The sequence below is a fragment of the Chiloscyllium plagiosum genome, unplaced genomic scaffold (assembly GCF_037043375.1).
Source record: "Chiloscyllium plagiosum isolate Xiang-an unplaced genomic scaffold, Cpla_swu_hap1 HiC_scaffold_9, whole genome shotgun sequence".
In the NCBI taxonomy this organism is placed as follows: Eukaryota; Metazoa; Chordata; class Chondrichthyes; order Orectolobiformes; family Hemiscylliidae; genus Chiloscyllium; species Chiloscyllium plagiosum.
In genome coordinates this window covers 63,943,361-63,960,448 of record NW_028270147.1, presented here as the reverse complement: position 1 = coordinate 63,960,448, position 17,088 = coordinate 63,943,361, and the positions used below count along the sequence as shown (strand labels likewise).

Here is a 17,088-nt window from a genome sequence, read left to right as displayed (position 1 = left end):
ACGTGAAAGAGAATTCCACATACTGACATCTTCTGAGAGAAGAGGAAATTTCATTTCCATCTTAAAAGGGAAATCACTTATTCCTAAACTACATCCCCTAATTCAAGTTACCCTGACAAGAGAAACATTCTCCCTGTATCCACTTTATCAAGTATCTTCAGGATCTTATGTTTCAAAAAATGACAACACTTGACAATGTGGAAAATTGCTCAGGGATACTCTATATACACAAAGCGGTTAAATCCAGCTTGGCCAATTACCGTCCTGTCATTCTACTCTAGATCATCAGTGGAGTAATGGGGAGTTCATCAACAGAGCCATCAAGCAACACTTGCTTAACAATAACCTGCTTACTGAAGTTTCGTTTGGGTTCCACTAAAGCCACTCAATGCCTGGCCTCATTACAGCCTTTGTTCAAACATAAACAGAAGAGCAGAATTCTGTAGGAGAGATGAGAGTAACTGCTCTTGACATCAAGGATGCACTTGAGTGAATGTGGTATCACAATGTCCTAGCAAAACTAGAGTCAAAGGGGATCGAGGAGCAAACCTTCTGCTGGTTTGAGTCACACTGAACATAAAAGAAGGTAGTTGAAGTTGTTGGAGGTCAGTCACCCCAGCTTGAGACATCTCTGCAGGTTAATCTACTAGCCCCAACCACCTTCAGCTGCACTGTCATAAGGTCAAAAGTGGAGATGTTTGCTGCTGTTTGCAGAATATCCTGCACTATTTGCAACTCATCATTTATGAAGCAATTCGTGTCCAACTGCAGCAAGACTTGGACAATATCCAGGCTTGGGTAGACAAGTGACATTCATGTCACACAAGCTCTTGGCAATGACTATATTTCTAACAAGAGAGAATCTAACCATTGTCCCCTTGACATTCAAAGACATTACTCTATCTGAATCCACTGCTCTCAACATTCTGGGAGTTACTGTTGAACAGAAAATGTTTGAACTAGTTGTATAAAAACTGTGGCTTCAGAAGCAGGCCAGAGACTAAGATTCCAGTGTTGAGTCACCTCCTGACTCTCCAAAGCCTGTCCACCATTTATAAGGCACATGTCAAGAGTGTGATGGAATACTACCCAGTTGGTTGGATGAGTGGAACTCTAACATTTTTCTTTACCTCTAATTGATTCTGTATCTTGCTCTTTCCAAGTCATTGCTTACTATTGTGCTAATGGCATTCTTAATTCATAGATCTGCCATTTTACGCACTTTCTGTCTTTGCTAAATGCCAGATTTCTTTCAATATTCAGGTGTCAGCCTTGATAATTCTGCAATCATGTCTCTAACAGCTCATATTTCCATCTGTGCTAACAATCTGTGCTGTGTTGTAAATTCTTCACATTTTTAGAAACCAGGACTTTCACTACTTTTCAACCATCTTTTCAAACTCTAATTTTATCTTCTGGTAAACTGTTAAGTTTGCACTTTGTATCACATCCTGTTAAACTCTAGTTTAATAAACCAAATTGCTGTCCTGTTCTAGAATTTCTTTGTTATGCTCTGATTTGCCAATCTCCTCTCACAAGATCCCTTCTGCCAACTACTTGATTAAAATCTTCTCTGTTGCCTTATGGTAGTGATATGACTTGCCAAGACACTACTTCCAGCATGGTTTAGATGATGTGTCCCCAAACAGTCCAGTTCCCCCTGACCTGTCTATGTCATTGGAAACCACGTGAAACACAACAACTCAGTTTGACCCCTTCTACTCCAGATTCCTCTCCAGCTCAGAACAAATGACCTAAACCCTGGTATAAGGCAGGTAACTCAGTCATCCAGACTGAGGCTGTCAGGTGCAGAGAACTATAATCCATGTTACCGTATGTACCCTACTACCGCAAAATTCCTTTTTACTCTTCCCATTTGAATGGCTTCCTGTATCATGTTGCCATAGAAATTTGCTCATCTACTTTGCAGCCCTTGCCGTCATCCATGCTAGCTACCAGATCTTTGAAAATTTTCGACAATTGCAAGTGCTGAGGCTCTTTCACTTCTACCTTCTTAGCTTTACTTGTCTCTTCTCCTGTCTCACATCCTCCTGTTCCTGGCCACTGATCAAATTATAAGACCGTTAATTATTCCCCCATTCTAATACATCACAGTGTCTGTAGTCAGCTTCAAGCTCATGAAATCTGAACCACAGTTTCTCAAATTGCACTATTTAACTCCAGGTGTGATCATATTGTATCATCCTTGGGTCTATTGATTGCCACACACCACAACTCAACACATCTCCTTGCCTGACATCTTTATTGAGTTTAATTTAAGTAATTCAATTTAAAAATAACACTCAATGATTATCTGTACTTTTACCAAGTGGTTTAACTAGTAAGATGCAAATCTAAAGGAATACTTGTGTTCAATCAGTACCAGTTTAAACTGCTGCTCCTCCATTTATGGATAGCGGAAAATAAGTAAAACTAACTTTGGCTCCATGCTCAACCAATGAATGCTGATAGCTTTTAGCTCAGATGTCCTGCTGTTGGTTTTTCACTCCCTCTCTCAACCCACTCCTTTTGTGTTTCAGCTCAGGACAATACCACTTTCTTTGCAGTATCAAATCTCTGCGGTCTCTAACTTCTCAAGTTCATGCTTTATCCAGATGTGCTGAGTGACAAGCTGCTCTCTTCATCTTTATTTACAAACTCAGTACAGGACACTATTCAGACCTAAAAAATATAGATAAAATGACAAAAAACAATTAGAAGAGAGTTAACAATTGACAGTACTGTGGGTTCCAGAGTTTCATGGTGCAGAAAATTCAAGATGCAAATTGCACTATGTCTTGGTTATCCCCAGTAAAGTTTTAACTCGCAAGAAGGAAATCTGCAATGGCATATTTGCTGCTGAGAAGAAATGAGAAAAAGTTTAGAGGAATGTTGTATCTAGAAAGCAGAGTTAAGGAAAGTTGAGGATGAGAGAGGGCACAGAATCTGACCGGCATTACCTTTATATTTGATATTTTGAATACGTTTTTGCTCCTTCCTTGCCCAGCTAGCCAGATAACTACAAATAAAAGAGCTGGCATATACCATGCTGGATGGTGCCAAGTGTCTTTTCATCTGCCTTCTCCTGTAGTATCTGAGTGGAGTAAGGTTCAAATTTACATTTATTTAGTACACAAAGGCATTGTGTATTAATATGCATGGCATCCAATATAAACTAGGTGTGTCACATTGCGAGGCCGACTGATACTCTTAAGTTGATTGTCAGTGTAAATCTTTTCTCTCTCAAAATTATTTTGCAAGTGTTGTCCAATCACTGAATCACACCTAATGTCATTTGTTCTGTTATGTCTTTGGCAAGGGTTAGCTATTTATGTATGGTCAGTAACATGTTTCTTGTGAACAGCTGAAATATTCTGTTTGACGTGATCCACATGTCTTTGGCATATACAGTCTATATATCCAGCAGAAATTCAAAAACCACATTACTCATTTGTGTGATAAGCAGACCATCTCAGGAGTGTTCAAAGAATTACATTGACAACCAATTTTGCATTGTTACTCGAGCTCACAGTGTAGCACACTGGTAGCTGTATGTATTAATATACAAAACCCTGCTCTTTACAGGCAAAAGAATGTGTACACAAATTGCATCTGTTTCAATTCAACAAAATACCATGTGCAGATCTGATTCCTACAATATAAGAAGAATGTGACTGCACTAGAAAGGGTGATACACCACAAGCTGCCTGGGGTAGAGAATGTGAGTTATGAAGAAAGATTGGATGTAGGCTGTGGTTGATTTCCTCAGAGTAGTAAAGATAGAGAGTGGGAATATGATAGAAGTATGTAATATTTTGAAAAGGGGCACAGTTAGTGTGATTAGATTAGATTAGGTTAGATTAGATTAGATTAGATTACTTACAGTGTGGAAACAGGCCCTTCGGCCCAACAAGTCCACACCGACCCGCCGAAGCGTATTCCACCCAGACCCATACTCCTACGTTTACCCCTTCACCTAACACTACGGGCAATATAGCATGGCCAATTCACCTAACCTGCACTTTTTTGGATTGTGGGTAGGAAGGCATTTGTTTCATTAATTCATCAGTCAGTACCCAATGGGAACAAACTTTATGAATTTAAGCAGGATTAGATATTCACTTAGGAGAGCTTGAAAATGGGATTAGTTGACCAGTATGGACACAGTGCATTGAATGACTGCCTGCTGTGCTGTATATATCTGAGTCTATAAATTGGTGTGAACCATTCTTTGGCTCATTGACCAAGATCTTGTACTCTCTGGTTTAAAGTTAAGCAGAGTTTGGCACTTAATTGTCAGTCATCATTAGCTTGTACATTCATCATGTCAGTATCTCGAATCAGAATCCATTTCCCAACCAATTAGGACTTTCCTCTCATTCTCCCATACAGTAGTATTTCTTTCAGTTTGTTCTGATTATTTTTTTCAGCAGTACTGAAGTTCAGTACTGCCAAGCAAACTACTTTAGATATGTTCAAATTGGGATGATATTGAATTTGGGATGGAATTTGCAACTATTTATATTTCCAAGACATTTTGAAGCTATATGCTTTTTTGGTAGTGGCGTTGCAATGAGCTTGATAATTTGGTGCAGTGAATCCTTTAAATAGTATTTGCTGTAACTACAGTATAATAGTGATGGAAGGATGAACATTAATACCATACAGCACAGGAACAGGCCCTTCGGCCCAAGCCTATGCCAATTCCTAGTCCTTACATAGATATGCCACATATTGCCCATCTATCCCTCTGCTCGCCTCCCATTCATGTCAATCAAGATTCATCTTAAACATTACTTATTTGCCTGCTTCCACCAGCTCCACTGGTAGTGTTTTCCAGGCACCCACCACCCTCTTGTGTAGAAACATTTTCCCTGACTTCACCAGTCTACCATCAGGAGTACAACTCAAGTGTTTGCTTTGAACAAGGTAGTATTCAATTGCTTAAGTGTTGTTGCAGCTTCATCTGTCCAGAGACTAGTGGATTATTGAGCCCTCCAGATCTACAAAGGCTTTGAAGGTCGAAGAGGTACTACACATGTTACAGATTGTCAATCCTTGCCCATTATTTCTATGACCAACTCAGCTAAGTTCCTGGACACCACAGTGATTTTGCTGATAAAGGAGCTAAGCGCTGGCTTTTGATTTTTGGGCTTTCGCTTGTTCAAGATGGCCATTATTTGAAGTGAATGTACTAAATGTCAGCTCCAGTGTAGATATTTTCCAAGTCCTGTGAGCAAGGGCTGTTTGATTAACAAAGAATTGTGCATGGAGCTGAGCACTAGAATTGTCAGTGAACAATCGCACTTCTGCCTTTACAATAGTGGGAAAATCATTGAGCAGTTGGGGATAAGCCAGGGATTTTGCCTAAATGAATTCTTGTTGTGATATTCCAGGGTGGTAGTGATTGTTCTCTGACAACCACAGAGAACCACACCTCTTTTTGTCAGGTGTGATACAAACTGTCAGTGAGATTTGCTTCAGCACCCGTTGACTTAGTTTTTTACTCAGCTTTAGTTGCATATAATTTGACCTTGAGGGCAGCTACTCCAGCCTGTCTGTCTTGCATCTAATCCTAGAGTTCTGAAGTGAATGGTACATTCTGAACCTGAAGTGTGCATATGGAGCAGGTTATTGCTGATTATTCTCATTGTGTTAATTAGGAGGAGTCTGTTAATTGGTCAAATTAGAATTGTCTTGGATTATTTGTGTTCTGCAGATCTTCTGCATCACAATTGGAAAATTGTCAGATTCCACAATCTTTGATATTTAAATGACGCACAGTAATTGTTATTAATTAACAAGAATGATAATTAAACTTGCTTCATAATTGAACCTTATTGCATTTCAGAAACCCATGTTATGATCTTTTCCTTCTGTTTCCTCATTGAATACTTCCATTCCAAGTCGGCCTCTTGTCTTTGCTTCCACATGACAAAGTCATTTTCAGTCTTATTGCCTCCCACTTTGTTTCTTTTCTCCCTAAATGCTTAAACTGGAGCATTCTCTTCCTCTCCAGACAAGATAATTATTATTGCAAAGATTGGAAAGTGATCTTTTGGTCCATTTCACTAGCTCCAGCATTCAGAACTCAGAGTTGGTAAGTTGTTTCAGCTGTAAGCACTAGACATCCAATATGATAATCTCATGCCTAAGCCCCAAGAACACTCTTTTAATGTGAGAAAATGCATCCTTCAAGTGGGACCTAAACACAATGCAATTTTACAAGATATAAACTTGTATATTTCCTCTGTGTGATAGAAATGGACTTCACAGTTTGAATCTGATAAGTGCTACTATTTGGCCTATTCAATACTTTAATTGGGTCTGAATTAGTCTAGCCAGGGACGGGGAATGACTTGTGTTGACTGGGGCAAGATTGATTACTTTTAAAGAAGTACAAAGCATTCAAATATTTTTTACATTGACCCTAGATAGCACAAAACATAAATCTACTACACTTCCTTCTATTGTAACACCTGCATAATATTAAGAAGTGAAAGTGTTCTTGTGTAAGAACAGCTTGAAAGTTAGCCATTGAGGAGATTTGGTGCTGAAACAGATTAACGTACTTTGATCTACTGTTAGAACTGATGGAATATTGTAACCCCACTGTATATTCAATTTCAGTATTAAATTGGTAAATTCACGCATGCCTTTAAAATACAGAAAAGAGATTAAAAATATAACAAAACAGTAAGGGTAAGCTTAATTAACATTGGAATAGAGGCACATTTTGGGCAGAGTTGAGGATTTACTGCGCGTGTATTGTTGCTGTGTTTAGAAGTGTTTGCCATTGAAATAAAATTCCTGAAATGGGCATTTCATTTTCAACATTGATGTATTGAGTACAAAATAAGTACTTCAGATAAAAAAAGTTGCTTAAAATGCTGCTGAATTGCTGCACAATATTGATGCATTGTACTCTGACCTCAAATTATTTCCTCTCAGTTAAAATTCAGCTGTTTGAGTTTTTCAAAATAAAATCAGTCCAACTCAATTAGCATTGATTCCAAGGTGACTGTCTAAACCTATTTAAATCCATTGCTTAGGAGAGCAGTGGAAGATGCAGTGGAGCCCGAGCTGCAAGGAATAACAGTTTACGTTGCTCAGGACTGTACAGGTGAGTGACACAGTATGGTAATGGGAAAAACTGACTGGGCATCTTGCCCAGTTCTGCCAGTCATATGAAATTGATGATGCCAGGCAGAGCTTAACATTACTGAACATAACTCATGTTTGATATGTTGAGTCAGTGCTTCTCTGTTGTACATAAGGGTAATTTAAATCCCTTTTTTAATGCTTTCACTTCAAAATGAAGATCAAGGGGGTTGTGGCTACTCGTGTATTTACTTATGTATATAAAATGTCATTGTATTGTAAACTAGAACATGCATTTTCAATTAGTATAAAAGTCAGAAATACATGCGGTATTGAGCAGGCCAAACAGCAACAGTTTAGTTGGAATCATACAACTGGAGAGCTTCTTCATGTTTGAAACAAAAAGGGGGAACAACGAAGACTAAGTGTAGTAATACATGTAAACACCTGTACATATATAAATACACGAATGGTATTTACAAATCAATTTAAATACTTTTGCTGGATAGGTTAGAAACAGTACTCAAAAAAGGAGTGAGTTCTGTTTTTATTTCAATGGGAGTGACAATGACCTTAATGGGAATGTCACTGAACTAGAACTCCAGAATGTGCTGTTCCAGCATAAAAGTTCAAACTTGAATCTTACCTTGGCAGACGATGAAATTTGATATCAATTAAAAGCTGGTCTAGTGTTGACCATACAACCACAATCAATTGTCATAAAAGAAAGTCTAGTTCACAGATGTCCTTTAGGGAGGGAAACCTGCCATTCTTTCTTGATCTGGCCTGCACCTAACTGCAGAACATAACAATATGGTTGATTATGAACTATCATCTTGGCAAATAAGGATAGGCAATAAATCCAGCCTATTCATCAACACCCTCACCCATGAACTAATAAAAACATTTTACATGGCTGTTTAAAAGTAATTGGCTTTGCCTTTTCATAAGCATTTTAAAAAATGTATTTTTATTCAGTATTTTCATACTTTTTTTGTACTCTAGAATTAGAATGACTATGAATGGAATGCAATATGTCACTTTATATATTATGTGAAGCTATTTAATACATTAAAATTATGGGTTCATTTTGTAAGATATTTGAATGTTAGTGATAGTGTTCATGGGTATTCTTCAAGTTATAAATTGTTTCTAATATGTTAAAGATGCTGTTAATACACTATGCCATATCTCTTAAATCCAGAATCTTATGCATCCCAGAAGGTATAAAAGTCTACCTCTTTCAGCTATAATGTATCTTGCTTGAAAGAGGTTTGGTGAAGTCTCAACTTGGGCCCACAGTATAATACTAGCTTTTATTTAGCAGTGGTTGACAGTAAAATTGGCAACGCCACTCAGGCTACAAGATGGTTAGTATGAAAAAAGGTAAATGTCAAATTCTGAAGAAGGGCTTGAGTGCACAGGAATAGCCTAGCGGACATTTTATTTGAACATAATTTTATGAAATGTACTCTTTGTATTTATTATTTCAAAGCAATAAAACAGCTTTTACATTCTCAGAAATCTAATATTGCCATTTTTGGTTTAAAAGGAAAAAACTGAATTTGAAGTCAGACTAAGTAAAATATGTTCTTTCATTAATGGGAAACATAGGTGAAAGGCTGAGAGCCATTGTGAAGAACATGATTGTAAAGGCTGAAAAAAAGCTGTAAAATAAATACAGGCACTAAGCTTGACCATCTAAGGCTTGAAGTATATCAGACTAAAAGTGATGACAGTTTCAGTATCTTGAGAGAGAATAAATTGGAATAAGAGACGATACTGAATGTTTTGGATTCAACACCCAATAAATCCAGGGAAAAGTGAGTGCAAATTGGAAAACACAACTGGCATGTTGGAAGAACAAAACTATTATTAAAGTGTTACTATCTTTTTCAGTTTATATTGCTGATGTAATAGAAAAACATTCACAAGTTATTGGATATGGAGTACCAAAATCATCAGACAGGACAGCTGTTGTTATCCTAATACCAGTGAGACTTGGAGGGGAGAAGGTCAACCTTGAGTACAAAGAGATTGTAAAGGTAATGGTGATTTAATATTACTTCAGCATCTAAGACATATATTAAGTTTATAACTCCTTAAATTCTTCCATTTTTCAACAGGAGGCATGTTAGATCACCAATGGTGAAGATTTAAAAGGGCAAGTTCACTTTTTGTAATGCTTGATTTTGGTTTGAGATAGAGTGGTGATTGGGACATATTAATAAACCTTGGAATCCTTGCCTAAAGAGGAATAGCCACCTTCCCGTTGTTCATCCTGTAATGTCTGCTGAGTAGTGTATGTGTCAAATGAAACAAGCTTCATCTTGATTATAGCACCGCCCTTGGTTACATAACTTGTTTGGCATTGACATTAGCTCTCATGTAAATACCATAATTCCCATTTGAGTAAGACACTGGAGGTTGATGGGTGCTGAAAAACGAATGCATCAAATTTATCAGCTGGTGGGTTTGTTAGGTGGATATGGTGAAGGGACAAATAAGCTACTAAACTATCTTTATTTAGAAGTATACAGATTGATGGGTGTTGACATTTGGAATGCCAACAAATTGAAACATAATACTTGGACTCTAATCTTTACACTTTTTGAACTCCGTCAGTTAATCTGGTCATTGTAAAACATTGTATCATTTTATTGAAGCAAATGTATCCAGACCGACGAATTGCAGGAAATTTATAATTGCTCTCTTGTACAAATGCTGTTCCGTTGACTGGATTAGTATCCAGCTATTTCATGGACAACTGTAAAATTTATTTATTGTCAACAAACTCATTGGTTTGGTTAATTTATCTATCAAAAATTAATCTGTTAAACTACCAATTCTGGGTTTCTCTCAAATTGCAAAACCACTCCATTAAAGTCGCATTCAGGCAAAGGCATTCTTTTAGGCCTGCTGGTCGTGAGGCAAATGGGTGAGTTGTATATGGTGGCAGAAGGGCTGTCACATTAGCTGAATAATGTAACAAGGCCTAAAGCTCAGGTTCTGGCTGATCTCTGACCTGCAAGTTTGGACTCGTGCTGTCTGCACCTGATTAGGATGCAAACTGGTCATAATGAATTCCCAGGACATTGATTCATTGAAAGGCTGCAGTTCCATAGTGGAAGGTGGCTTCAGCATCTTGGCCATTTGGCTGTGGTTTGAATGTAAGGTGTATTACTTCCAGTTCTGCCGTCCATTTCAATGTACACGCATTTCAATGCACACGCATTTCAACAGAGAATTTTTAATAAAAATTGAAAAAGGGAAACTCCTCAGTTCACTAATTCTAGACAATTTATAATGCAACCTTTGTCATTTCAGCTGAGTTTATCTAAATTAGTAGTCACTAGGATTTGAAATCAGGACTTTCCATTGTTTGGAAATTATCCAGCTGAACTAGGCAAGGAGTAAGTTTATGTTAATTTTGTATTTTCACTGAAATTAGTTGTAACATTTTCGAAAGCATTAAAGCACATTGAATGGACCTATAAAAATGTTGTCTTGCCTTTGTATTAAAAGCCTCTTGAGCCACACAATAAATTACCTTTTCCTTTGGCCTTGAAATTATCCACATGATGAACTTTTATTGTACTTCACTTAACATATGAAAAGTATGCTAACTAAGCAGGCTAAACTTGGCAGGTAGTAAATACCTTGAATATTTCTACAGTCAAGGCCACTTTGTCATTTAAAAAGTATACTGTTGTTATGTTCATTGTAGAGAATTGTCTATAAATGTAAGTCAAGGCTAACAGCTCTTTAACATTTGTCTTTTTGTGGTCAGTGAAAATATTTGATTTGAGTATTTATAAACCTTTAAGGTGTTTTAAAAATGCTGCTTAAAAAAAATTGAAGCTTCCTGATTTTCATGATAGGTTTTTTTTCCCACTATGCTAATGACCAATTTGGATCAACAAAGTTCCAGATTCCTCAAGTAACTAGTTTCTGTTAGAATGCTGGTATTGCTCCCTGTTGAGAGGAAAATCATTAGCCAGAATTCCTGCTCCTGATGTTGTCCAGTTACCATCACTTGCTGGGGTGGGGAGAGATGATCTCTTTGTGTTTGAATACATACAAATTAGGAGCATAAATAGGCCACATAGCTCTGTAGAATCAGGGCATGATACTGTTGCCTTCTGGATAATGTACTAACTGTTCAGGAACAGGCATAGTAAATATCAGAGGAAGTACACTGTGGTTCAGTGCAATCCTTCAGTATAACTCAAAATGTAATATAATTTCCTGGAAAAATGACAGAGAAGAAAATAAAAACTGACATTAGAGCTTCTTTAAATGTTATAAAAAGGAAGAATGCGGTCAAAGTAAACATAGGGCCCCTTAAAAATGAATCTGGGGAGATAGTTATGGAGGACAAGAAAATAGCAGAGGAGTTAAACAGATATTCTCCAATGGTCTTTGTTTTGGAAGGCACTTGGACCTTCAGGGGAGGAATTAAGTGGAATCACCATAATTAGTGAAGTAGTATTAGACGAATAGGGCTAGAGGCAGATGAGTCCTCAGGTGCTGATGACTTGCATCCAAGGATCCTAAGAAGTGATATTAAATGCATTAGTTTGTAATTTTCCAAAAGTCCTTGGATTCTAGTGAAATACCGGAGGATTGGAAAACGGCCAAAGTGACATGCCTATTCAAAGAGAGAGGAAGATGAAAATGTGGGTAACTATAGGTGGACAAGCTTGACATCTATTTTTGGAAAAATGTTGGAATCAATTATTAACATAGTAATAACACATTTGGAATATCATAATCAATAGAAGCATGGCATCATGAAAGGGAAATCCTGTCTTGACTAATTAATTAAAGTTTTTGAGAAAGTCTCAACTAGAGTGAGTAGAGGAAAACCAAAATATGTGTTGAATTTGGACTCTGATAAGACATTTGACAGATACCACACAAAAGGTTAAGTCTCAAGAGGCTATGGTTTTGGAGGTAACAAATCAGCATAGATTGAGAATTGGCGAATGGCAGAAAACAGCTAGTGAGGATGAGGGGTTCTTTTTCAGGTTCCCAAATGGTGGGGTTCCACAGGAATCAGTGCTGGGACCACAACTGTTTACAATATATATCAATTACTTTGAGGAAGGGCATGTATGTACTGTAGCTAAATTTGCAGACAACTTAATAGGTGGAATAGCAAGTTACAAAGGGGACACAAACTGTTTAGAGAGAGATATTACTAGGTTAAGTAAGTGGCCAAAAGGTTGGCAACTGGAGTATGATATGGGAAAATGTAAAGTTGTTTACTTAGAAAGGGAGAAGCTGAAAACTGTGTTGCTGGAAAAGCGCAGCAGGTCAGGCATCATCCAAGGAGCAGGAGAATCGACGTTTCGGGCATAAGCCCTTCTTCAGGGCTTATGCCCGAAACGCCGATTCCCCTGCTCCTTGGATGCTGCCTGACCTGCTGCGCTTTTCCAGCAACACATTTTTCAGCTTAGGAAGGGAAAACAAAAGAACAGTATTATTTAAATTGAGAAAAACTGTAACAGTGGCCTAACCAATGTCCTGTACAGCCGCAACGTGACCTCCCAACTCCTGTACTCAGTACTCTGACCAATAAAAGAAAGCATACCAAACACCTTCTTCACTATCCTATCTATCTGCGACTCCACTTTCAAGGAGCTATGAACCTGCACTCCAAGGTCTCTTTGTTCAGCAACACTCCCTAGGACCTTACCATTAAGTGTATAAGTCCTGCTAAATTTTGCTTTCCCAAAATGCAGCACCTTGCATTTATCTGAATTAAACTCCATCTGCCACTTCTCAGCCCATTGGCCCATCTGGTCAAGATCCTGTTGTAATCTGAGGTAACCCTCTTCACTGTCCACTACACCTCCAATTTTGGTGTCATCTGCAAACTTACTAACTATACCTCATGCTCGCATCCAAATCATTTATGTAAATTACAAAACGTAGTGGACCTAGCACCGATCATTGTGGCACTCCACTGGTCACAGGCCTCCAGTCTGAAAAACAACCTTCCACCAGCACCCTCTATCTTCTACCTTTGAGCCATTCTGTATCCAAATGGCTAGTTCTCCCTGTATTCCATGAGATCTAACCTTGCTAATCAGTCTCCCATGGGGAACCTTGTTGAACGCCTTACTGAAGTCCATATAGATCACATCTACCGCTCTGCCCTCATCAATCCTCTTTGTTACTTCTTCAAAAAACCCAATCAAGTTTGTGAGACATGATTTCCCACGCACAAAGTCATGTTGACTATCCCTAATCAGTCCTTGCCTTTCCAAATACATGTACATCCTGTCCCTCAGGATTCCCTCCAACAACTTGCCCACCACCGAGGTCAGGCTCACTGGTCTATAGTTCCCTGGCTTGTCCTTACCACCCTTCTTAAACAGTGGCACCACATTAGCCAACCTCCACTCTTACGGCACCTCACCTTTGTGGGCGGCACAGTGGCACAGTGGTTAGCATTGCTGCCTCACAGCACCAGAGACCCGGGTTCAATTCCCGCCTCAGGCGACTGACTGTGTGGAGTTTGCACATTCTCCCCATGTCTGCGTGGTGCTCCGGTTTCCTCCCACAGACCAAAAATGTGCAGGTTAGGTGAATTGGCCATGCTAAATTGCCCGTAGTGTTAGGTGAAGGAATAAATGTAGGGGAATGGGTCTGTGTGGGTTGCGCTTCGGCGGGTCGGAGTGGACTTGTTGGGCTGAAGGGCCTGTTTCCACACTGTAAGTAATCTAACCTAATCTCACCTGTGACTATCGATGATACAAATATCTCAGCAAGAGGCCCAGCAATCACTTCTCTAGCTTCCCTATAGAGTTCTCGGGTACACCTGATCAGGTCCTGGAGATTATCCACCTTTACCCATTTCAAGACATCCAGCACTTCCTCTGCTGTAATCTGGACATTTTACAAGATGTCACCATCTATTTCCCTACAGTCTATATTTTCCATTTCCTTTTCCACAGTAAATACTGATGCAAAATACTCATTTAGTATCTCCCCAATTTTCTGCAGCTCCACACAAAGGCCACCTTGCTGATCTTTTGGGGGCCCTATTCTCTCCCTAGTTACCCCTTTGTCGTTAATGTATCTGCAAAAACCCTTTGGATTCTCCTTAATTCTATTTGCCAAAGCTATCTCATGTCCCCGTTTTGCCCTCCTGATTTCCCTCTTAAGTATACTCCTACTTCCTTTATACTCTTCTTAGGATTCACTCGATCTATCCTGTCTATACCTGACATATGCTTCCTTCTTTTTCTTAACCAAACCCTCAATTTCTTTAGTTATCCAGCATTCCCTATACCTACCAGCCTTTCCTTTCACCCTAACAGGAATAGACTTTCTCTGGATTCTCGTTATCTCATTTCTGAAGGCTTCCCATTTTCCAGCCGTCCCTTTACCTGCAAACATCTGCCCCCAATCAGCTTTCGAAAGTTCTTGCCTAATACTGTCAAAATTGGCATTTCTCCAATTTAGAACTTCAACTTTTAGATCTGGTCTATCCTTTTCCATCACTATTTTAAATCTAATAGAATTATGGTCGCTGGCCCCAAAGTGCTCTCCCATTGACACTTCAGTCACCTGCCCTGCCTTATTTCCCAAGAGTCGGTCAAGTTTTGCACCTTCTCTAGTAGGTACCTCCACATACTGAATCAGAAAATTGTCTTATACGCACTTAACAAATTCCTCTCCATCTAAACCTTTAACACTTTTGAAGTCCCAGTCGATGTTTGGAAAGTTAAAATCCCCTACCATAACCACCCTACTATTCTTACAGATAGCTGAGATCTCCTTACAAATTTGTTTCTCAATTTCCCTCTGACTATTGGTGGGTCTATAATACAATCCCAATAAGGTCATCATCCCTTTCTTATTTCTCAGTTCAACCCAAATAACTTCACTGGATATATTTCCGGGAACATTCTCCCTCAGCAAAGCTGTAATGCTATCCCTTATCAAAAATGTCACTCCCCCTCCTCTCTCGCCTCCCTTCTATCCTTCCTGTAGCATTTGTATCCTGGAACATTAAGCTGCCAGTCCTGCCCATCCCTAAGCCATGTTTCTGTAATTGCTACGATATCCCAGTCCCATGTTCCTAACCATGCCCCGAGTTCATCTGCCTTCCCTGTTAGGCCCCTTGCATTGAAATAAATGCAGTTTAATTTATTAGTCCTACCTTGTCCCTGCCTGCCCTGACTGTTTGACTCAAAGAGCTTTTTGAGAATGAAAACTTGCTATAATTTGTGCTCATAATCCAGCAGGCTTGGGATTGGATCTTTGCCAGACCAGGGAATTTGCCAGATCATGGGAGGTCGTGTGGGCTTCTGGCTGGTGCCATCCCCTCACAATGAGACCAAACCCCAACATATGGCCTGTCCGTCTGCTCTTTCTGACTGCCTTAGCCATTGATATTCCAAAGGAGGATGAGGTGTTGGTGCTGAAGAAAGACAGCATCGTATCTGTGCTTCAGAATACCAGCACCTAGAAGACTGAGAGTGACAGAGAAAGGGATCTGATCAGGACACTTGATTAGTATACCCAATATGTAACTAGTAGTAAACTAGATCAGCAACTAGCATTTAATCATTTGATAGGAAGTATTGACTTTTTTAAATGGACATCAAAATTGCCCAATAGGGAATGTTTGTGGGTGTATCTTAAACCGGACATATTTTGGATAATAAGACTACTGAGGTTGCCCTGCTTAAGTTTGCTAAATTAGCAGGGCACAACCTGCACTGTAAAAAGTAGATTAAAAACAGAAGGTGCTGGAAACCTGATATAAAAATAGAAAGTGATGGAGAAACTCAGCAGATCTGCTGGTAGCTGTGGAGAGAGAAACAATTAATATTTCAAGTCTAGCACCTCTCACTGATAATTTACATTTTATATTGGTGTATAAGTTAACTTTTTTTTAAGCATGTTCGTTACAAAGTGAAACCAGCAGATCTTGTATTCAAATTTCAAAAAGATATTCAATAAAGTGTATCAAAAAAAGTTAATGCACAGAGTACTGGCTCAAAGATTTTGGATGAATAAAGAATTGGTCAACAGATGGGACTTGTGCAAATGGGCCCTTTTCGAGGCTGTAGCTATTGATTTGCTGCAAAGTTTAGTGGTGGGGCTTGCTATGTACAGTCTATATTAGTAACTCAGATGAAAAGACTGAGAATAGCATATCTAATTTTGTTGACATTTTAAAGCTACTTGGGAATACAAACTGTGGAGAGGACACAGAGATTCTGTAAAATGATATAAACAGGTTTAGTTCTGAAGGTCACTGAACTCGAAATGTTAACTCTGCTTTCTCTCCACAGATGCTGCCAGACTTCCTGTGTTTTTCCTGAAATTTCTATTTTTGTTTCTAATTCTCAGCAACCCCAGTTGTTTTTCTCTTTGAGCAGGTTTAGTGATTGGGCACCAAGCTGAAATGTGAGATTATTCACTTTGGTTTTGTGTATAGAAAGCCAGAATATGTTTTCAAGGCATTAAACTTGTAAATATTCTTGTGCAAGGAGTACAAAAGCTTGTGTGTATTACAAGTAATTGGGAAAGCAAATAGCTTGTTTGCCTTCATAGCGAGACTTTGAGTACAAGAATAAAAACCTCTTGCTGCAATTGGATGGAACTTTGGTGAGCCACACCTAGAATACTGTGTGAAATTATAATGAAGAAAATGCTCTCATTAGAGGCAGTACATCATAAGTTTTGCAAAAGTGGTCCCTCCAGGGATTGTCATATGATTAAGGCTAAGTAAATTGTTTCTATGTTCTTCATATCTTAGTAGAATGAGCATTGATCTCATTGTAATACAGTCAAGATTATGATTTACATACCAGGACAGACACTAAGATCATTTCCCTTGACTGAGGAATGTATGTCATGGGGCCACAGTTTTAGAATAGGGACCTAAGTTAAGTGGACTGAGGTGAGGAGAAATTCCTTCATAGATTTTTTTAACAGCATGGAGCAAGTCTCTTCAGCCCA

At 38.8% G+C, this 17,088-nt stretch overlaps 1 protein-coding gene across 5 annotated transcripts in view; it reads left to right on the top strand.

Moving 5' to 3' along the window:
* atg4c (autophagy related 4C, cysteine peptidase) overlaps positions 1-17,088 on the top strand; it is a 49,067-nt gene that overhangs the window by 17,634 nt on the left and 14,345 nt on the right. For all 5 annotated transcript variants that reach the window (XM_043699453.2, XM_043699458.2, XM_043699454.2 and 2 more), the window contains 2 exons: positions 7,053-7,123; positions 9,001-9,146. In XM_043699453.2, the coding sequence (XP_043555388.1) occupies positions 7,053-7,123; positions 9,001-9,146 (217 nt within the window). The remainder of the gene's footprint in view (positions 1-7,052; positions 7,124-9,000; positions 9,147-17,088) is intronic.